This window comes from Chiloscyllium plagiosum, chromosome 31 (assembly GCF_004010195.1).
Source record: "Chiloscyllium plagiosum isolate BGI_BamShark_2017 chromosome 31, ASM401019v2, whole genome shotgun sequence".
NCBI lineage: Eukaryota > Metazoa > Chordata > Chondrichthyes > Orectolobiformes > Hemiscylliidae > Chiloscyllium > Chiloscyllium plagiosum.
Window position 1 is genome coordinate 24,113,269 of NC_057740.1, and position 22,821 is coordinate 24,136,089.

General features: G+C 41.2%; 1 protein-coding gene across 9 annotated transcripts in view; it reads right to left on the reverse strand.

The window, feature by feature from the left end:
• Positions 1-1,180: 1,180 nt before the first annotated feature.
• Positions 1,181-22,821, reverse strand: part of atp8b3 (ATPase phospholipid transporting 8B3) — a 118,606-nt gene continuing 96,965 nt past the window's right edge. For 8 of the 9 annotated variants that reach the window (XM_043721169.1, XM_043721162.1, XM_043721166.1 and 5 more), the window contains 4 exons: positions 20,946-21,191; positions 17,937-18,075; positions 12,530-12,660; positions 1,181-4,444 (listed from right to left, as the gene is read on the reverse strand). In XM_043721169.1, the coding sequence (XP_043577104.1) occupies positions 4,199-4,444; positions 12,530-12,660; positions 17,937-18,075; positions 20,946-21,191 (762 nt within the window). In that variant the 3' untranslated portion in view covers positions 1,181-4,198. The remainder of the gene's footprint in view (positions 4,445-12,529; positions 12,661-17,936; positions 18,076-20,945; positions 21,192-22,821) is intronic. The other variant, XM_043721170.1, reaches the window with a different exon arrangement.

Genomic DNA, 22,821 nt, shown 5'->3' on the forward strand with positions numbered 1-22,821 from the left:
TCCAAGATCACTGCTTCACAGAAGACAGCTGAAGGGAATAGCTCTGTACAAAGTAAGTGTGATACCATCTATCTCCTACTGTATATCAATAGCCTGAAACTATTCTGGATGGACAATGCACGTTGATCATGTGATGAAAACTGGTCTCTAATACTGAAATCCTTAATTATTGTAAGATCCAGGAAAAGACCTGGGGAATCTTCAGGAGACACTGGAAAACAGTGCATGCTGAAAAAGCAGTGTTATCTTTAGTTTTGAGAATTGCGAGCTAACAAAGTTTTTAAAAAGCATCCCTGCCTGGTTCCAAAACTCCAAGTCCATCTGCAAAGAAATGTGACCTTCTGATACAAAAATCACAAATGCTCAGCTTCACAAAATGTGAACATTTACCTCTGCAAAGAAATCCTACAATAGTCTAATATCTGACTTCAGCAATTTAAATCCATCTGAATTACAATCCACAATTGGAAATTTACTCCTTTCTCTACCCATAATGATTGGTACCTACAGCAAGCCAAGCTTGAGAACTGCTAATTATTCTTTTGATTTAACACATGTATCGTCTTCAATTGTATCTTTTTTGAGTGTATAATGTGTGAATGATGTGGCATTCAGGTGTTTCCAGGAATACTGCATGAACAAATAACCTTTAAAGCCCCAAACTGCTGGTTAATGAATATTTCCACAACACCCACAGTATCTGTGAATAGTGAACTGGAGGTTTCCATTTATTTCTCCTCCCCTGGCCATCATATTGATGAGGATGAGTCTAGGCCTGGGGCTTGGCCTGAGGCTCTTTGGCCACAAGTGGCTTCAAGCCTAGTAATCCAAACCTCAAAGCCTAATCAAAACAATCTTGTTTGTTCTCATTTTTCTTATTTGCTGACTTGACCTTGTTTGAATTTTCTGGAGCACGAAGTTGCATAATGCTATATTAAGTGTTGTTGCCTTATTGGAGAGAAAAACCCGAGATCAGAAGATCAAGATGTGATGTGATCAGCAGACTGGGAAAGAAACAAATTAATGGGATCATTGATTGCAACTTTGAATATGGCCTAAGGCTTTGTATTATGCTATTGTCTATGAGGACAAGAATGTGGACATTCCTGACATGGTTTAAAAAGAACTTGCACCCTGAAGATTTTGTCTTAAAGATTGATTGGTAGACAACAGCATAAAATGGTTTTATAATCTCAGTCATTTATTTAACAGAACACTATTTACCCAAATGAAGTGAGCAATTTCACAGTGTAATGTCTCATTACAATTTGTTTTCATATACATAGATATGAGAGTGCAAATTACAGTCAGCACTGTTCTTAAACAGATTGCCGTTTGTGAGGAAATACATTACAGAAAAATTTGGTAAAATTGCATCAAGTGTTTGCATAAGAACAGTGCTGCTCACAATTTCTACTAATGTAACAGCACATTTGTCAAGGACTTTTCACAGTGATAATATCTTCTTTCAGATAAAATACACGGTTCATCCAAATATTTTCAATCTATGTCTCATATGGATTTGTTAACAGTTGCTGTAGCCTATTTATTCATTGCACATTTACAGTAAAATCATTTTATGAATAAACAGTTTGAATATAAAAATATCAAAAATACATTATAGGTAAATATAGTCTCTGTGTAATGAACTCTAATGGCATTATTTAAAAATAATATGGAGCGTTCAGATTTCTTTTCATTTAAAATAATATACCACATAAAGGTCAATAATAAAGCATCTCCCAACCCATACTCCTATCTGCAGATACTAGCTCTGACCATGTCAGGGATGGGGGGTGCTGGAGATGAAGGTCAAATTGATTTCAGAAACAAGTTCAGCTTGTGACCAGATATGAGTTTGGTGAATTCTGAAACAAATCCAATGTTTTGTACTTGAGGATAAGAATGTTTAACTTGGTCAAATAATTGAGTCCTATAATGACCAGATTATGGAGAGGCTCTTGGGTTCTTGGAATTAGGGAAGAGTTCATTCCTATACTTGCTCTACTCAAATGGGAGAGAGAGATCATTTTCATTTACAGTACCTATAAGGTAGCACCATTTAAGGCTGACTGCATGCTCTATGATTATCTTTGGAACACAAAGTTCATCCAGGCTGCAGAACAATGAAGCGCTGGGAACATTACAAAGCTATCCATGGCATATCATGCTTTTGTTTTTTTTTAACCTTAGGTTCAATAATAATAAAAAAAATTGATTTGGATTTACATTCATGCAAATCCATTATTGAAGTTTTCTAATGGATGGTGCTTGAGGCATATAAATCACCGAGAGTCCATGTTTGAGCTTCGACTCATTATTTAATATGTGGTTGCTTCAGGGAATACTATATTTTGGAAATTTTAAGAGATCATTTTAATAATAATAATTGACAAAATGAATGGCATGCTACTAAAATGAATACCATACCAATAGTGTTGAAATGAACTTAAGTCTTGAAGTGACAATAAATGGTCCAATTTGGGTTACTTGAACTTCGGATATAAAGCTGGCATGCATGTGCAAACAGCAATCCTGAACATCAATTTTTGTTACAAATATTGAGTCAATTTGAATGAAATGCATACTATTAACAATCAAATGATTAGAGAGACACTGGGAGAGAATGAATCTCTGATTTCTGGCAACTTAATACACATTTACATCTGATTAAACTTAAGACATTACATGAAGTGATTGCCTGGTAATGCTTGGAACATTAAGTAGAAAGCATTTATCTAAACATTTTTGGTTTAGGCATTGGAGCAATTCATTAAATATTTTTGTTTTTAGTGAAATGTTGTCCAAAATGTTTGTCACTAGCCATGTGTGGCGAATCAAGAATCCAGATAGGAAAAAGTAAATGTTTAATTAACAAAAGTAGGTAACATACACTGTTACTAAGCATGATATCTCAATATTCATGTTCACACAGTAACTGCATGTGCATTTGAACATGTTTGTACCTTTGTTTGTGAAAAGGTGTGAACAGCATAGGATGTGTCATTTACTTCCTCAGTTACTGGCTGCCTGCTAAAATGGAGTCAAATGAAACCATGGAACTATAACACCATGGAAACACCAAAAATATCAAACAGAGAGGGGAGTTGACATTGAGATCAGCTCGACCGATCGAAATAACTGCTCCAGGCCAGCAAGTGAATGCGGCAAACCAGAGCATGGACAGGCCTGGCATGTCTTGCTGTGGACATTAACATTCCCAGCAATCTCTCTGATGAAGTCCAAATAACATTCAGTGCAGCTGGTCAAAAACTTAGGATACTAAAATCTGATGTGTCTGTTCAATTAACATCAGAATTCCAAACTTTGCTGAAAGACAGAATTTCTCAGTGAGTTGGTAGATTTAAGTTGAATGAATATTCAATACGTCTTTGTATTGAATGTCATATTGCTTAATTGTTGTCACCATGGTGACGTGTGCTTAGTCAGAGATTTCTATTGGACATTACTCTGCTAGTGAAGAATAGATCTATACCTGACATTTAGTTGTCTAACAACATTATGTTTGTTCTGTTATATGAGTTATGATGATCTGGTGAAGGTTAATCCTTAATGAGAACTAAATATTTACAAGTATTTCTAACTTAACCATTGGCTTTATACCCACCAATTTTATTCCCTGTTGAAGATGGTGAAGTGCAATGTTATACTGGGTATAAAAGCCAGAACCCCACCTAACCCAGTGAATTAAGTTAAAATTTCTCTCTTAATCATAGATGCTTTAGTTTAGGTTATATATCAAGTATTTACCATGTGTGTGATCACTGCTAGGGCAACAGGAAAGCATAATCACAATGTTTCTTTGTAGTGGTCTAGTTATACAAATTGAATTTCTTTAAGTTTGGAAACCTGAATGGGCTTTGGCTTTCAGACACCAAAACTAAGAAATCCAATCAAAGATTCCCTTGCACCACAGAACAAATTCTAAAAATTAACAGTCAAAGAAAATCACATAACTAGATTTAAATAGACGGAAATAACAATACATTATATATAGGCACTAACAGGTCAGGAGGAAAGGCACTCTGTTTCATTCAAGTTGCAGCAACTAAACTGACTCTTATTGTGGCCTAGCACAGTCTTCAGTCAGTCAGAATCCTAGCCTTTTCAATATTTACCACAATGGTCCTCGAAACAGTATCAGAACGTTTTCCAACGTCTTAGTGAATGCATGACTTCAGAATCTTTCCTGCACCACATCTGTTTCTCCTTCAGGCATACTTTGGGAGAAGGTGTTTGTTATTGTGTTTGTACCTGAAGCAGGTCTCTTCTTTCGGATGCTTGCCCCTGAGGTGATGAGGTCAGCGTAGCCTTTGTCCTGTGAAAAGGCATAGGCGGAGCGCCGTTGTGTCGAACCTCTTCTGAAGTGAGTGGCCTTGTTATTTGATGTTTGCTGACTTTTGTTTAGATTTTCGTAAGTAGCCTGAAAATGATGAAAAAAATGTGAACACATTATGGAAAGATCTTGTACCCACTTAGATCCTGCATCAAAAACGTTAATTCAATGGGGTCCTCTCTCAACCGTGATAGTTCACTTACAGTCGGAATCCTCGGTGAAGTATTGACATCCATTGTTAGCCTGTGGCTTTAAGACACTGGGGGTAATTTTCAACTTCACCACGTTAACAGTAACTAGAGGATGTGGATCAGTGTTCAATGTCTTTTGGCTCTGGAGCTTCATGCAATGTTTTACCAACAGCTCTCTGTGACTAGTGGACCAGCACATTGTTGCTCAGCACGTAACTGCAGTGCAGCAGTGGAAATGACATGAATGTATGTTCCCATGACAATCAGTACCTATTTCTTCATGAATAATGGTTCAAATCATCTGATCATCTTAGGAATCCCTGTTTCCAATGTTGGCCAGACAAAAAGCTACCCCCTCTATTGCATTCTGAACCTCTGATGGAAGATCCCTCAGGGAAGCATACCTCGAAGGCAGTACCAAAGAGATTGGGTCCAGATGCCAGACCACCTTACAACACTTGTTGCTCTATTCTGAGAAATAATTAAAGGTCCCAAAGTTTCTCGATGCTTTAGTGAATGAACGATTTAGCAAATAGGTGAATAAATGGATGGATGAATGTATAGGTAGAAAATGGAGTAGACTGGGAGAGGTAAATGAGTAAGCGCATAAAGAGGGTGAGGGAAATGGGTAAGGGTTAGGGTGGCGCATCTCCCCCACTTCCTGCACCTCTGCCCTTGAACCCCACCCCTCCAATCGCAGCAAGGATAGAACCCCCTTTGTTCTCACCTTCCAGTCCACCAGTCTCCAGATACAACACATCATCCCCCACCATTACTGCTACCTACAATCAGACCCCACCACCAGAGGTATATTTCCCTCCCCACCCTTATCCGCACTCCTCAGAGACCATTCCCCCGCGACTCCTTCATTAGGTCCACGCCCCCCACCAATCCACCCTCCACTCCTGGCACTTTCCCTTGCCACCACTAGAGGTGTAAAACCTGCACCCACACCTCCCCCCTCACATCTAGCAGAGATGTTCCTGTACATCCAAACACCTCATTTACTTTGTCCATTGCAGTGGTGTCCTCTACATCGGGGAGACAGGACGCCAACTTACGGAACGTTTCAGAAAACATCTCTGGGATACGCACCAAGCAACCCCACCACCCTGTGGTCAACCACTTCAACATCCTCTCCCACTCTGCTAAGGACATGCAAGTCGTGGGCCGCTTCCACTGCCATATCCTAGCCACCCAACGCCTGGAGAAAGAACACCTCATCTTCCACCTTGGGACCTTCCAACCATACAGCACCAACATCGATTTCACCAGTTTCCTCATCTCCCCTACTCCCACATTATTCCAGATCCAACTTGGCACCACGTTCTTGAACTGTCCCACCTGCCCATCTTCTTTTCCACCTCTCTGCTCCACCCTATCATCATCACCCCCATCTGCATCCACCTATCACCTTCCTAGCTACTCTCCCAGCCCCACCCCCCTCCTTTTTATCTCTGAGCTCCCGTGGCACTCCTCCTCCCTATTCCTGATGAAGAGCTTATGTCTGAAACGTCAACTTTCCTGCTCCTCGGATGCTGCCTGATGTGCTGTGCTTTTCCAGCACCACACGTTTTGACTCTGGCAGCTAAATAGGTGGATTAAGTCATGAGGTATGGTGGGGGGTTTGATGGGGTTGAGTCAGGGGTGTAGGGTCTAGTCAGGTAGGGTTGTGGGGAGTGTTGGAGGGATTACGAGTGTCGCAGGGTGGAAAGGATGTCATTTGCTTGGGACCCAGGAGTTTGTCTTTAACAGTTCCTACGTAACTCTTTAGGTAAATAAGTTTGAGCTCTCCAACTTCAGAGTCAGAGACATTTTCACAGGGTCCCAGGAAACTGGGAAGCTACCCAACAGAAGCTCAAATGTTCCGGGCAATTCCCATAGTCAGTGTATTGGGAATGCTGTCTGGTCTCTGACAATCTAGAGAATGGAGGATTTGGGCCAATATAATAATGTAATATCATGTAACGATATAATAATAACTATAATGGAACAATATAACAGTATCACAGTTAAACTGTTATAAAGCCTGTCGAGTTGGCCTGCCAGGTTTTCTTTCATAAGATTAAGCTATGACTCTTGTCAACTAACTTAATGATCAGGTTCCAAAGGCTTCTTGCTATTCATTCTGGGATTATCTTTTACTGGAAATCCTCTCAACGAAGTTACCATGAAGTAACATAGAATCTCTCAGAAAATCATTTTTGTTTTAATAAAAGATAGATTTGTTGCAATAGATCAATAATTAATGTCTGCATGTTTATTCATCGTTATTCTCAAAGCTTCCATTTCAGAGGTAACTAATGCCATTCAGAAGGGGTTCTGATAGAAAGCTCCTCTTTGCAGCATAGTCCCAGACCTTGGATGCAGCCTTGATCAGACCCCACTGGAATACACCATTCAATTCTGGGCATCCCACTTCCAGAAGAATCTATTGACCTTAGAGAGGTTGAAGCCCTGATTCTTCCGAATGATACTAGGGATTAATAGGCTACATTACAAGGACAGGCTCTGTAAACGTGGTTTATGCTTCCTTGGTATAGAATTTGGAGGAGGTATTTAATGTGATAAAAGGACTTGACAGCATTTCCTTTGGTGGGCGGGTCTTGTATAGCTGGTATCAGATTTAAATTTTGGTTTTTCCTAAGTGAGAGCCTGCTCATTTAGGAGTGTAATCAGAGAGTAGGGGTATCAATGGATATGTGCCAAAGAATTCAGAGCTAGTTCCCCAGTTTCTTGTCTCAGAACCCAACAACGATTCTCAGTGGGATAGCTCCCTCTACAATGTATTGTTCATCAGGAAGCACCTAAACTAAAAGCAATCCTTTTTGTAAAGTAACTTTTAATCACTCATCAAGGTTAATTAAGTCATGAAGAGCATGGATAGGGTAAATAGTCAAGGTCTTTTTCCCAGTTTACAGGAGTCCAAAACTAGAGGGCAGTAGGTTTAAGGTGAGAAGGGAAAGATTTAAAAGGGACCTGAAGGGAACCTCACGCAGAGTGTGGTGCATGTATGGAACAAGAGGCCAGAGGATGTGGTGAAGGTAGGTGCAATTATAACATTTAAAAGGCATCTGGATGGGTATATGAATAGGAAGGGTTTAGAGGGATATGGGCTAAATGCAGGCAAAATGGACTAGATCAGTTTAGAATATCTGGTCGGCATGGACGAGTTGGACCGAAGGATGTGTTTCTGTGCTGTACAATTCTACGACTCTATGACTGTGACTGTGGGAAAACCTTCTCAAAGAGATTCAGGAAGAAAGTGCTTTCACAGATACCCCCCTGGATCCAAGTGTCTGACGGATTACACACTGCGACTTAGCAGCTGCTACCTTCCCCTGCACCCCCCCCCCCCCACCCACCACCTCCAACTACCATCCCTCAATTGCCCCTACAGTCAACAGAACCAGGCCCCCATTTCCATTCTCCGAGCATGCCCAGATTTTAGCACTTTGCCAGACCCTCCACAACTCGTCCTCCATCATCCCCTCACCTCCCCTCAGACCCTCTCACACCCTGACACCCACCAGGCTTCCAGGCAGGGCAGACAGCAATGGCATTACTAACGTATTGTGAATTTGGGGGAGTATCCTGAGATTTCCCTCCACTGTCTTCCATAGAAAAATCATGCTGGGCTCAGAGCATGAACTTTATTTATCTCTCCACAGATGGAACCAGAACTGCTAAGTTCCTCCAGCATTTTCTGTTTTTATTGCCTTAGACTCTCTGGCTGACAACACTTCCCACCACCAGTTCAACGAAAATTATGCCTGGCTTGGTTTTCCCTTCATGGATGCTGCCAAGCCAGCAGAGTATTCGCACAATTTTCTGTATCTAGTTCAGATTTCTAACATCCACAGCAACCTGCTTACTGTTGTTTCCATCATTAACATTTGGAACTGAGCTCTGAATCTATGCTACTTTTGAATGGTTTCCCCCACCCATTATCAGAGCTGACTGTCCTAAAGCAGCCAGGAGATGTATGGAAACAATGTTCCGCATTCACCTTCGAACTACTGCTCAGAAGAGTCTTAGCTTCAGTTGCTGCCTTGAGACAAATAGTTTAGCTATATTTTATTGTGAGGAGGGAAGAAACAGTAGGAATGAGCTTCAATTGTCCACATTCATAATATGAAAATATCTAATTGTAATTAAAAGAAGCATTACTGTAGTGATTGGAACCAGGTAGATCTTGTTGACTATGAGATCCTTGATTGGGGTTCTTACCCTGGTCAATTAGGAAGCTGACCCATATAAACATGGGATTTAGAATCTCCCCAGTTCAGGAGACTGACTCTGAGCTGACTGACCACAGCCAATGTACTGTGCACAAGTAAATAAAGGGTGACTTGGTGACGGGATACCAGCCTCTATGCAGTTATTTCAGTTACCATCATCAGTTCTAAAGAGGGACCACTTAAAACATTAACTCTGTTTCTCTCTCCACAGGTGTTGCCAGACCTTGGATCAAGACTGGCTCAAATGCAACAAGGGGTACTTGGGTTCCAAGAGATCAGTTGTGTTAGGGGACTCTCTAGCCCGAGGCACAGACAGACGTTTTTGTGGCCAGCAGCAAAAAAAATCATAATGATGTGTTGCTCGTTGGTGCCAGGATCAGAGTGGGTGCAGAATGTTCTCAAGAGGGAGAGGGACCAGCAGGAGGTTATTGTACACATTGGAATCAATGACATACGAAGTGAAAAGGATGAGATTCTGAAGAAAGAATATAGAGATTTAGGCAGGAATTTAAAAAGGAGGTCCTCAAGGGTAGTAATATCTGGATTACTCCCGGTGCTGCAAGCTTGTGAGGGTAAGAATAGGTGGATAGAGCTGATGAATGCATGGCTGAAGAGCTGGTGTATGGGAGAAGGATTTACATTTTTGGATCATTGGAATCTCTTCTGGGGTAGAAGTGACCTGTACAAGAAAGATGGATTGTACCTGAATTGGAAGGGGACTAAAATAATGGCAGGGAGATTTGCTAGAGCTGCTCAGGAGGATTTAAACAATTAAGGCGGGGGGGGGGGGGGGGGGAGAACCCAGGGAGATAGTGCAGAATAGTTGAACTGAGAAATAAGAAAGGGATGATCACCTTATTGGGATTGTATTAAAAATCCCCTAATAGTCAGCAGGAAAGTGAGAAACAAATGCGCAAGGAGATCTCAGTTATCTGTAAGAATATGGTAGGGGATTTCAACTTTCAAAACATAGACTGGGACTGCCAAAGTGTTAAGGATTTAGATGGAGAGGACCTGCTGGTCCTTGAGAACATTCTGCACCCTCTCTGAGACATCACTGATCCTGGCAACACACCATTCTGATTTTTCACTGCTGTCCACAGAAATGTCTATCTGTGCCTCAGATTAGAGTCCCCTAACACAATTGATCTCTTGGACCCAATGTACCCCTCATTGCAGTTGAGCTAGTCTCAATACCAGGTCTGGCAGCATCTGTGGAGAGACTGATACTGTAAATACACAGTTTTGAATGGTCCCTCTTTAAAACTGGTGTGTACAAGAAAATTTTCTGGTTCAATATCTAGTTGTACCTACCAATATCAGATGCAAAACTTAACCTAATCTTGGGAAATAAGGCAGGGCAGGTGTCTGAGGTATCAGTGGGAGAGCACTTTAGGGCCAGCGACCATAATTCTATTAGTTTTAAAATAGTGATGGAAAAGGATAGACCAAATCTAAAAGTTGAAGTTCTAAATTGGAGGAAGGTTAATTTGATGGTATTAGGCAAGAACTTTCAAAAGCTGATTGGGGGCAGAGGTTTGCAGGTAAAGGGATGGCTGGAAAATGGGAAGCCTTCAGAAATGGGATAATGAGACTCCAGGGATAGTATATTTCTGTCAGGGTGAAAGGGAAGGCTGGTAGGTGTAGGGAATGGTGGATGACTAAATAAATTGAGGGTTTGGTTAAGAAAAAGGAAGCATATCTCAGATATAGACAAAATAGATCGAATGAATCCTTAGAAGAGTATAAAGGCAGTAGGAGTACACTTAAGAGGGAAATCAAGAAGGCAAAAAGGGGATATGAAATAGTTTTGGCAAATCGAGTTAAGGAGAATCCAAAGGGTTTTTACAAATATATTAAGGACAAAAGGGTAACTAGGGAGAGATAGGACCCCTCAAAGATCAGCAAGGCAGCCTTTGTGTGGAGGTACAGGAGGTGGTGTAGATACTAAACGAGTATTTTGCATCAGTATTTACTGTGGAAAAGGATATGGATTATATAAACTGTAGGGAAATAGATGGTGACATCTTGACAAATGTCCATATTACAGAGGAGGAGGTGCTGGATGTCTTGAAACACATAAAAGTGGATAAATCCCCAGGACCTGATCAGGTGTACCTGAGAACTCTGTGGAAGCTAGGGAAGTGATGCTGGCGACAGGTTAGGTGCCAGAAGACTGGAGGTTGGCTAATGTGGTACCACTACTTAAGAAAGTGCTATGGAAATGCCAGGGTACTATAGACCAGTGAGCCTGACGTTGGTGGTGGGCAAGTTGTTGGAGGGAATTCTAGGGGACAGGATTTAGATGTATTTGCAAAGACAAACACTGATTAGGGATGTCAACATGGCTTTGTGCATTGGAAATCATGTCTCACAAACTTGATTAAGTTTTTTGAAGAAGTAACAAAATCCTTTTTGAAGGATTGACGAGTGCAGATGAGTGGACATGATCTATAAGGACTTCAATAAGGCGTTCAACAAGGTTCCATGAAAGACTGGTTAGCAAGGCTAGATCTCAAGGAATGCAGGGAGAACTAGCCATTTGGATACAGAACTGGCTCGAAGGAAGAAGACAGAGGGTGGTGGTGGAGGGTTATTTTTCAGACTGGAGGCCTGTGACTAGTGGAATGCCACAAGGATCGGTACTGAGTCCACTACTTTTCATCAGTTATATAAATGATTTAGATGTGAACATAAGAGCTATAGTTAGTAAGTTTGCAGATGACACCAAAATTGGAGGTGTACTGGATAGCGAAGGAAGTTACCTCAGAGTACAACAGGATCTTGATCAAATGGGCCAATGGTCCGAGGAGTGGCAGATGGAGTTTAATTCAGATAAATGCGAGGTGCTACATTTTGGGAAAGCAAATCTTCGCAGGACTTATACACTTAATGGTAAGGTCCTAGGGAGTGTTGCTGAACAAAGAGACGTTGGAGTGCAGGTTTATAGCTCCTTGAAAGTAGAGTCACAGGGAGATAGGATAGTGAAGAAGGCGTCTGGTATGCTTTCCTTTATTGGTCAGAGTATTGAGTACAGGAGTTGGGAGATCATGTTGTGGCTGTACAAGACATTGGTTAGGCCACTGTTGGAATACTGCATGCAATTCTGGTCTCCTTCCTATCGAAAGGATGTTGTGAAACTTGAAAAGGTTCAGAAAAGATTTACAAGGATGTTGCCAGGGTTGGAGGATTTGAGCTACAGGGAGAGGTTGAATATGCTGGGGCTGTTTTCCCTGGAGCGTCGGAGGCTGAGGGATGACCTTAAAGTGGTTTATGACATCATGAGGGGCATGGATAGGGTAAATAGACAAAGTCTCTTCTCTGGGTGAGGGAGTCCAGAACTAGAGGGTATAGGTTTAAGGTGAGACTGGAAAGATATAAAGAGACCAAACGGGTGTTACATGTGTGGAACGAGCTGCTAGAGCAAGTGGTGGAGGCTGGTACAATTACAACATTTAAAAGGCATTTGGATGGGTATATGAATAGCAAGAATTTCGAGGGACATGGGCCGAGTACTCGCAGGTGGGACTAGATTGGATTGGGCTATCTGGTCGGCATGGACAGGTTGGATGAAAGGGTCTGTTTCCATGCTGTACATCTCAATGACTCTATGACCTGTTGAGTTTTGCCAACATGCTCTGTGTTTGTTTCAGATTTCCAGCATCAGCAATATCTTGCCTTTATCACCATCACTTTAGAAATAGTAGATGCACTGAACATTTCAAAGCAACAGTACTTACTCTTCCTGCAGTTTTGGAGTGGAAGACTCGCCAAATTAATCGTATTGTAATGGAAGGGATAAAATTTACAGCAATAGTCAGTAGGATGGTGAGCCAGACATAAGGCTGTTTAAAAATATTTAACGCTGCTCCTGTAAAGTAAAAAGCAAAAATAATAAGCACTCAAAATCCTGACACTAACCATATTTGCAGATTATTGTGGAAGCTCTGAATTGTCTCAATGGAATTACCGTACACAAATTTAACTAAGCAGACGGCTTGTTTGACCAGCTCTTCCCATTACCAGCCCCTTTGGGTTAGTAGCCTTTACTACACACAGTGTGCACTCTACCAACTGAACCAGGGGTCCTTTGCTGCTACCTTCCTCCCCGCTGCCTCCTCTGCCTGCAAGGACAACAAACGTAGCTGCACTGGAGCATCATGTCACTGTCAAGTTGTCAAACATTCCACCTTTGGTGCATGTTTAATGTTCTTTACATCATTGCTGGGTTAAAGTCAGGGAATTCCTTTTCTATGAGTCACTGTGGCTCAAGAGAGAAGATTTGCCATTAACTCCGAATTGAAATGGGGATCGGTAATAAATCTAAAATTGTGCAAGACTTTGGTTTGGCTGCATTTAGAATACTATGTACAGTTCTGGTCGCCACAATACCAAAAGGATGTAGACGCTTTGGAGAGGGTGCAGAGAAGGTTTACAAGGATGTTGCCTGAAGGTGCTAGCTATGAAGAGAGGGTGAGTAGGTTATTATTGTTTGCATTAGAAAAAAGGAGATTGTGGAGGGACCTGATTGAGGTCTACAAAATCATGAAGGGTATTGACAGGGTGGATAGAGATAAGCTTTTTCCCAGGATGAGGGATTCAATAATGAAAGGTCACACTTTCAAGGTGAGAGATGAAAAGTTTAAGTGGGATACACGTGTAAAGTACTTTACACAGAGGGTGGTAGGTGAGGTGCCTGGAACGCATTGCCAGCAGAGGTAGTAGAGGCAGGCACGGTAGATTAATTTAATGTGCACGGTAGATGCATGAGTAGGTGGGGAGCAGAGGGATACAGATCCTCAGGAATTGGGTGATAAGTTTTGACAGTGGATTTGGGTTGGCTCAGGCTTGGCGGGCCGAAGGGCCTGTTCCAGGAGTGTAAATTTTCTTTGTTCTTTGTTCTAAATCTCATCATTCCCCATGAGGAGAATGAAAAGGTAAGGGGATATGGGACTGAATTTTCCTTCAGGAATCTATTATCTTTCTGGCGGTCATATAGCAGTGCTCCCAACAGAACTGGGGAAACCTTGCTTCTCGGAATTGAGCATTTCATTGAGCATATTGAAGACAGAGATAGATAGGTCTTCATTGTCAAGGGGATCAAGGGTTAGGGGGAGAAAGCGGGAAAATGGGATCGACAAACTTATCAGCCATGATTGAATGGCGGAGCAGACTCAATGGACTGAATGGCTTAAGTTGTGCTCCTATGTCTTATGGTCTTATAAGAAATAGGAGCAGGAGTAGGGCATCTGGTCCCTTGAGCCTGCTCCGCCATTCAATAAGATCGTGGCTGATCTTTTCACTCAGAACTCATCTTCACTTACCCACCCTCTCACCATAATCCTTAACTCCTTTACTCTTCAAAAATCTAGTTATCTCTTCCTCTTTGTTCCCGAATAGTTTTCTCCTAGCTCCAACAAACCTGATGGCAAGTACTTACTGCATGCCTGCTCTGTGACAGGAGTGACGGACAAGTAAGTAATGTTCACACAAACGCAGACGACAAATATCACACACACACAAAAAACACACTGTGCACGCATGAATTACAGAAAACTCTGAGGTTGAGTCAGATACATTAGGATCCTGATCATGATTGGGATTACAGGATGCTTCTGTATTTTAATGTTGCATCTTGGGTTGAACTGGCAGCTATCATTGTAATGTTGCAGCAAGGACCCTGAGTGCTCAGGGGCATGTATTCAACTCATGGACTGAACCAGACTGCATCTCCAGGGTCGTCACTTGCTCTCGGGCATTCTGAGCCTACTTTGTTGCTCACAGTTTCCCTGCTGTGCATTACCTTGTCTTGCGTTTTTGCATCTTACCCCCTTAGACAGAGACACTGTGGTCACATTATCATGCCTCTTGGAGCAAACACAAAGGCAGGAAGCATGTCATTGTTATCAGAAGGCCTCAGTCAGGTCAAAGGAGATAGCTTTCACTCAGGGATTCCCAACATGTTCAGTCAAGGGCACCCACTGATACCAATCCAGACCCTGTACAGGGTGGTCAGAGTCAGTACCCTCCACTTAGAAGGAGTGCAGAGCCAAATATTGGGCAGTCCACTATCTGTCTTGACTCTTTCTGCCCTATTGTAGGCTCTTTTCCTCATGGAATGTGAGACAGAGAGAGGGAAAAACAGGTAATAAGGGAGATGAAAGTGGATGGTAGTTATTATTGTTGGTGCTGGTGTAGAGATTTCCCAAGCGAGTGAATAGGTAGTGCAGAGGGCATGCATGCTTAGTGGTATCGAGGGTTAGGGAAAATTATTATGATCAATAATGAATATGGTAGATCATGAACCATGGTGGGAGGTGATGCAATACCAGAGACAAAGTGACTGTTAGCTTTTGGTGAGGAGATGGTCATTTAGTCCTTGGCAGAGTGGAGAAGGACAGTGATCTTCTTGCTAGTGTGCTGGGCATTCCTCCAGATGGTTAACATTGCAGTGAACTGCATGGCTTCCTCAGGCCAGGCTGGCATCACCCCACCCAGCAGGACCCCCAGGTCCCTGCCCACAAAGCTAGGTGTTGATACCCCCTGTCTCCCCTATCCAAGGCCAATGTGAGGAACTGTGCAGGGCAGCTCTGACCTGACAGTGCTTGTCGGAGTGCATAATGGATTTTTAAAGATGGTATAGGCACAAGGGATGCAAGTCAATCCATGATATCCACTGACCGTGATCAAAAGGAGTGGAAATCAGGCATGAGAGATGCCATAGAGGTGCAGTGGGTAATTAATGTGGCCAGTTTGACAAGAGACAGTAAGACAATCCACTAGGCCTCATGTAGAAAATCCCTCCAAAAAAAAAGATGCCACACAACTCAGATTTCACCAAAGATTCATTGGTTCCAAGCATTGCCCTCCAGCAGATGTATGCTTTTTCTGATTATCTGTGATTTCAAAATCACCTTTGTCTCTCCACAACTCATTAACTTGCTCTTTGAAGCATTTAATAGGCTGTTAGTTGGAGTTGAGTTGGCGCTGGCTCCTTCCAGACTGGAGGCACTGGAACACCGGTGTACCATAAAAAGAGCACAATGTTCAAACGATGTCTGCTCTTGACCCCTCAGCCAGGGGTGACTGAGGATCAGGCTCTCAGAAGCAAAGATCCATGTGCACAAAACCAGCTGAACTTTACTATTTAAGGATTGACCTGGAATCACACCTCAGGCTTCACTGTTTAAATAACTCTGTTTATTCTCAGAATCACTGAGAGCAAGGTTTTTTTGAAAATTTATATCCAACTGAAAAGGATATGACTGCTGAGAACTTTAATCCAGCTGCTTCACACTGTGACTCAATAAATCTCTGACCCCCATCATTCCAATCATATCAGCGTTCATTGTTCGATCAAATATAAATTTAAAAGTCAGGAGGATGAACAAAGTATGTGATCCACTTAAATAAAGGGTAGCACGGTGGCTCAGTGGTTAGCGTTGTTGCTTCACAGCTCCAGGGACCTGGGTTCGATTTCAGCCTCAGGTGATTGTCTGTGTGGAGTTTCCACATTCTCCCCGTGTCTGTGTGGGTTTCCTCCCACAATCCAAAGAAGTGCAGGTTAGGTGAATTGGCCATGCTAAGTTGTCCATAGTATTAGGTGCATTAGAGAGGGGTAAATATAGGGTAGGGGAATGGGTTTGGGTGGGTTAATCTTTGCAGGGTCAGTGTGGACTTGTTGGGCCACATGGCCAATTCCATACTGTAGGGAATCTAATCTAAAAACAGAGAATGCTGGAAGTACTCAGCATTTATGGAGAGTGAGACAGAGTTAATGTTACAAGAGCAAAGACTCAGTTCTGAAAAAAGTATTTCGACCCAAAACATTAATGTTATTTCTCTTGCTGTGGATACCGCCAGATCTGCTGAGTTTTTCCAGCATTCTGTTATAATTTCAGATATCCAGCAGCCACAGTATTTTGCTTTTATTCTTGTGATTTCCTTTAAATGTTCTTAACATTTTAGTGCAAATTAAAATGATCAATTGTCACAAAGCTAGTCCCTTTTTTTCTAAAAGCTGTCCCTTGACTCAAGGAGACTCTATCCTTGATTTTTTTCAGAGGGGGTCTGAACAGGTCAGGCTCTGAACAGTCTGGTTTGGTACAGAGATGAAAAGGATTTTGAGAGACCTTTTGTTTATATTTAAACAGGTGAGACTTCAGGCCAAAGTGGTCATGTTTTAGAAGTGACCTGTATAATGAAAGGGAGTGGTCAGCTCTCTAGCTGAGCAGTTTAGTTCAATCCTGAACTGGTTGGGAGTTCAACAGGGAGCTATGTGGAAACTCTCTCTCTCTCTCTCTCTTTCTGCTTTTCAATTCAACCTGTAAGCACGTGTTCCATTTATACTGGCTTTTAAAGGGAGTTTGCTTATTGGAACTGTTGTGTATATTTGGAACACCATTGTTTGGATAGACTGAGTTCTGTGGGGGGTTCCTTATTCTGTTCTTTGTGTTTCATTGTGTAAATTTGTGAATACATTTTTGGCTGCTTTAAAATCTAGTAGTCAGTCAACCTAGCTACCTCACTCCGGATAATTTTCACTGTACACTTACCGAAACAAATTGCAAAGTTATGGGCCGGGGTTGCCTGCTTAAGAATGTTCCGAGTGGTCTGGCTTAGTCCATAACACAATAAAAGGCCAGAGAGGATAAACATGTAAGAAAGACGCAAGATGCAGTTAGGGATTGCTTGAAACCACAGAAATATCATTCCAGAGATGTGAAGGTTAGGTGAATTGGCCACTGGTAAAAATTGCCCATAGTGTTCAGGCATTTGTCGGTTAGGTGCATTAGTTGGGGGTAAATGTAGGGTAGTAAGGGAATGGGTCTGGGTGGGTTATTCTTTGGGGGGGTCGGTTTGGACTTGTAGGGCTGAATGGCCTGTTCCCACACTGTAGCAATCCTACGATTCTAAGGTCATTTGAAGCACTACAGAGTGACAAATGCTGGAAGATTTCTCAAAGCTAAGAAAATATTCTCTTCAACCCCAATGAATTCAGTGAAAAACCTGGAACAGAGGTACAAATTTGTATTCTATCAGTTAATCTTACAATCTGTTGCAAATTTGCATTGACTAAACTGCTAAAATAATTCACTTATCTGCTGTTAAGTATCAACAAACCTAAACATTAAGTTGCTTTCTTACCATGGAACTGGAACATATCTGGTGCTAGTTGAGTCAAGAAGGTGCTTTGGGTTAGAAAGGTGATGCAAAAGTATAGTGCAAGACTGATGATGATAGACAAAACAGTGGGAACTGTCCAATATGAAATCTCTAACATAACCTGTTGAGAGAATAAATTATTACCTTGAATTATTCAGAGATTTACAGAAGTCAAACTACCTTTACTTTTCATGAAACTGCTTTCATTTAGACATTTAAACATTTGAAAAAAAAGCTCTCTAGATATACAAGAGAATTATTTCATATCTAAATGCTAATCAATCTAGCGGCAGTTGACTCTTGGATATGTCCATCACTTTCAGATTACAACAAAATACTTTAATTCCTCCGAATCCTTTGAACTGGACCACAATAGAAGTGTTTAAATCAAGTCATAGAGATGTACACCATGGAAACAGACCCTTCATTCCAACTCGTCCATGCCGATCCTAAATTAATCAAGTCCCATTTGGCAGCACTTGGCCCATATCCCTCTAAACCCTTCCTATTCCTATACCCATCCAAATGCCTTTTAAATGATGTAATTGGATCAGCCTTCACCACTTCCTCTGGCAGCTCATTCCACACATGCACCACCCTCTGCATGAAAACGTTGTCCCTTAAGTCCCTTTTATATCTTTCCCCTCTCCCCCTAAACCTATGCCCTCTAGTTCTGGACTCCCCCACCCCAGGAAAAATACTTTGTCTATTTATCCTTTCCATGCCCCTCATGATTTTATAAACCTCTATAAGGTCAACCCTTGGCCTCCGACGCTCAGGGAAAACATCTCCAGTCTATTCAGCCTCTCCCTTTGGCTCAAATCCTCTAAATCTGGCAACATCCTTGTAAATCTTTTCTGAACCCCTTCAAGTTTCACAACATCCTTCTGATTGGAGGGAGACCAGAACTGCACGCAATACTCCAAAACTAGCCTAACCAATGTCCTGTACAGCTGCAATATGACTTCCCAACTCCCATATCCAATGTTCTGACCAATAAGGGCATTTTCCTTATTCACTATCCTATCTACCTGTGACTCCAGTTTCAAAGAACTATGAATCTGCACTCCAAGGTCTTTTTGTTCGGCAACACACCCCAGGACCTTCCCATTAAGTGTATAAGTCCTGCTCTGATTTGCCTTTCCAAAATGCAGCACCTCACATTTATCAAAATTAAACTCCATTTGCCACTCCTCAGCCCATTGGCCCATCTGATCAAGACCCTGTTGTATTCTGAGGTAACCTTCTTCACTGACCACTACACCTCCAATTTTGGTGTCATCTGCAAAATAACCACACTCAAGTACAATCACTTAAACCAATATTTTTGGCTAAAGGATATTTTCAACTGGAGTAGAAATCACAGATCCATGACTAAATTAAATCATATAACGTTTACAATATAAAAGTGGGGCACATAAATAATGTCTGTAATACCTTGAAAAAACAGGCACTTACTTATAAATGTGTAATGAAGCATTTCCTTTAACAAGGTTATGTTGTGCTTAGTTTTTTTTCAGAGGTCATGAAAGAGAGACGCCAAAAAGTCTAAGTTGAAGGGTTTCAGGCCCAGTTTGATTATACCTTACAGATACTGCTTCAGTAAAAGGCTTTCAGGTTTTTGAAAAAATAACTTGTACAATGAAAGGGGTGTGGCCAGTTTTCCCAGCTCAGCTTTTCTCTAGCTTGGTTTGGTTTGGTTTTGAGCACTTGTGTTGTAAAAGCTGCTGGACCAAAGAAGCAGGTCCATGATAATCTCTCTCTGACTTCTCTCCTGTTAAGAACCTGTGTTTGATTTTCCCATAAAAGGGTACTTATGGGAGTTGTTGCAACTATTGGGAACAGCATCAGTAAGTTGGGATGAGCTGTTGGGTTTTCGGATAGGTTAAGTTACTCGGTATTATGTTTTCTTTTGTTTGCGTTTCATTCGGTAATCTTGTAAATAAAGTCTGTTTTGTTTAAAACTAAGTGGTTTGACCAGTGTTATCTCTCTTGGAATAGCCATTTTACACATGTATAAACAACTAGCAAAGTTAGGGTCTCAGCTACATTCTTGAAATGTTTTGAGGGGTCTGGCCAGATCCATATCAAATGTCAATGTAATGGGTGTAACTGCTTCTTACTAGAGAGATCGCCTATCCTGTAATGTTGACAAGACACTGGTCATTCATTCAATATCAAAGCCTGTGCTTTGTTGTTTTTCAAGGAGAAGTGGATAGAGATGTAAAAACATGGTTTCCAAACAGAGTCATTAAAACCCATATAATTACGAGGATAATTTGCATTGCTCAGTTTGTAAAGCAATCATCTGGGATAGTACTGGGAGACCAATTAAAGGATGGATTGAGACATGCTTCATAATTTTCTGCATCTCTAAGATTGAATGTAAAAGGATCCAGACTCCCTTAACATTTGTCAAATCACACCGGAGGGGGCTTTAACCAATTGTCCATATAGCCTACTCATAAGCCCAGCCCTGCTCTATATGCACCCTTGCTTATTCTTTGATACAATGTGGGCATCATTGGCAAGGTCAGCATTTTATTGGCCCATCCCTAATTGCCTTGATCTGAGTGGTTTCCTCAGGAATTTCAGAGGTCAGTTAAAATTGCTGCAAACTTGGAGTCATTAGTAGTCCAGACTGAGTAAGAATGAGATATTTTCTACCTTGAAAGGACATTAGTGAACCAGACGGGCTTTTACAACAATTAATGATTGTATCATTCTCACCATTACTGAGGTAAGTCTTCAATTCAAGATTTCCACGTTATTAATCCAGTGACATTACAATTACCATCTTCCACTTTATTTTGTAACCACCTCGCTCAGATGATCCACAGATCAAAGTTAGTGAAACACTGACTTAATTGATCAGCAAATTTGAACTTCAAAAAAATATATTTTCTCAATAGGGTTCTTAGTATAAATAGTCATTAATGTACACTCTACTACGTAGTCCTGTGATGGCCAAAGGTTAAATTATGGACTTACCTCTATATTAACAGAAATTACCACAGCAGTGCCAATAGTTGTTGATAAAGACTGGTAATCTGAGACTGCTATGCCATCTTTCCCTGTAGTATCCAAGAATGCTCCATATGGTATAAAAAATATAACTACTGAACTGAGAAGACCGTGAAATAGAGTAATTAAAAAGATCCTATAATTGAAGAGTTCATTGCATTGTCCAATCTTGTAGAGTTTTGGACACTTGGTAATTAGTTTGTCACTTATATCCTGCAAACACAGAAAGATAGGAAAACATCAGATCAGAGCATTGGGATGTCCAATAAACCAAAACTTGATTTAATACAAAATATTATATCAATGTTTCTTAGTTGTCTGGAGTCATTGAGTTCAAACAGTAGTCTGGGAACTCAAACATCATTATAGAGCAAATGGTTTGATGTGGGCAATACAACCAATTCAACGGAATGACATTACTTAGGGCTTGTACACAAGTTGTACCTTACTTCATAGGGTGGGGTCATGTGATTAACAATTGGGATTGCAAGCTCCAAGATAGCAATGGCAAATATGGTGTAGACACTTTGATTGGACAATGCTGTCAATCAGAGGTGTGGCCCTTTAAATGTGGGTGCTTATTTTGACAGTGGGTGTGGTTTAATCAACTAAATCTGGGAGGGCTTATCTTGGCCAGAAACATGATTGCTTCACAGTTACACTGGGGAGCCACTGCACCTTCAGCAGAGAAAATCAAAACCCAGCTCTGACTAATTGGGTCACACCTAGCAATTTCTTTTCGATTGCTCAATTATTTATGGGGAAATAAGCAAGAAAATAAAATCAATGTTTTAAAGGAATAAACGGCAGTCATGACTATCAGATGTGCGGTACGTATTACTAGGAAAGTGCTAGATGTAAACGATGTATTTATCTACATCAGATAGAAATCAACAGGCCATATTTAGCTAAGATCCTTCCATTTTGGTGATTTTTGAGCACTGATTGACATTCATTGTGTTTTAGAAGTTGATGGGCCCATCTGAGCATTGGCATCTGTCCCTGATTCTTTTTAACTATATTTCCTCTTCCAAGCCCCTAGATGTAAAAGGTGTTCACCAGACTATGCCAACTGTCCAATTATTTAACATTAACACTGGAAACTCATCCACTACTGTGTGAGATGGATCTACCATTGACCACGTGCATGCGAATTCCAATAAAGCAGAAAATCTCTTTTAAGTTGTCCAGGGGATGGAGTTAAACGGGATGGAATCCTTACAGCTTTTAGTTTGAGGTGTGATTGATTACACAAACCAGAAGAAATAATGTCCCCATCATGAATCATGCAATGTCATGGAAAAACAACTAAAGAATATGGATAGATAACGACCAGAGGCTTTTTTATTCTCAATTTTACATGTTTTCAAGGCTAGGATAAACAACTAAATAATTTGGTTACATTGTAAGGGACCATGAGTAGGATGTATCCACAATAAGATAAAGTGAAGAATTTAGGAGGAACTTCTTTAACCATTGATAAGAACATGAAACCCACTAACATGGGATGGTTGAAAGAGATGGAGAAGACCTATGGGGCAACTTTTCACACAGAGGGTGGTGGTGTGTATGGAATGAGTTGCCAGAGGAAGTGGTGGAGGATGGTACAATTACAACATTTCAAAGGCATCTAGATGGGTATATGAATAGAAAGGGTTTACAAGGATATAGGCCAAATGCTGGCAAATGGGACTACATTAATTTAGGATATCTGGCATGAAGGAATTTACCTGAAGGGTACATCTCTATGACTCCATGACTCTGAGGTACAAATTTCTTTTAATTCTTTCAAGGGAAGTGGGCATCACTTTCTAATTGCTCTTGAAAAGAGTGGCTTGCTGGA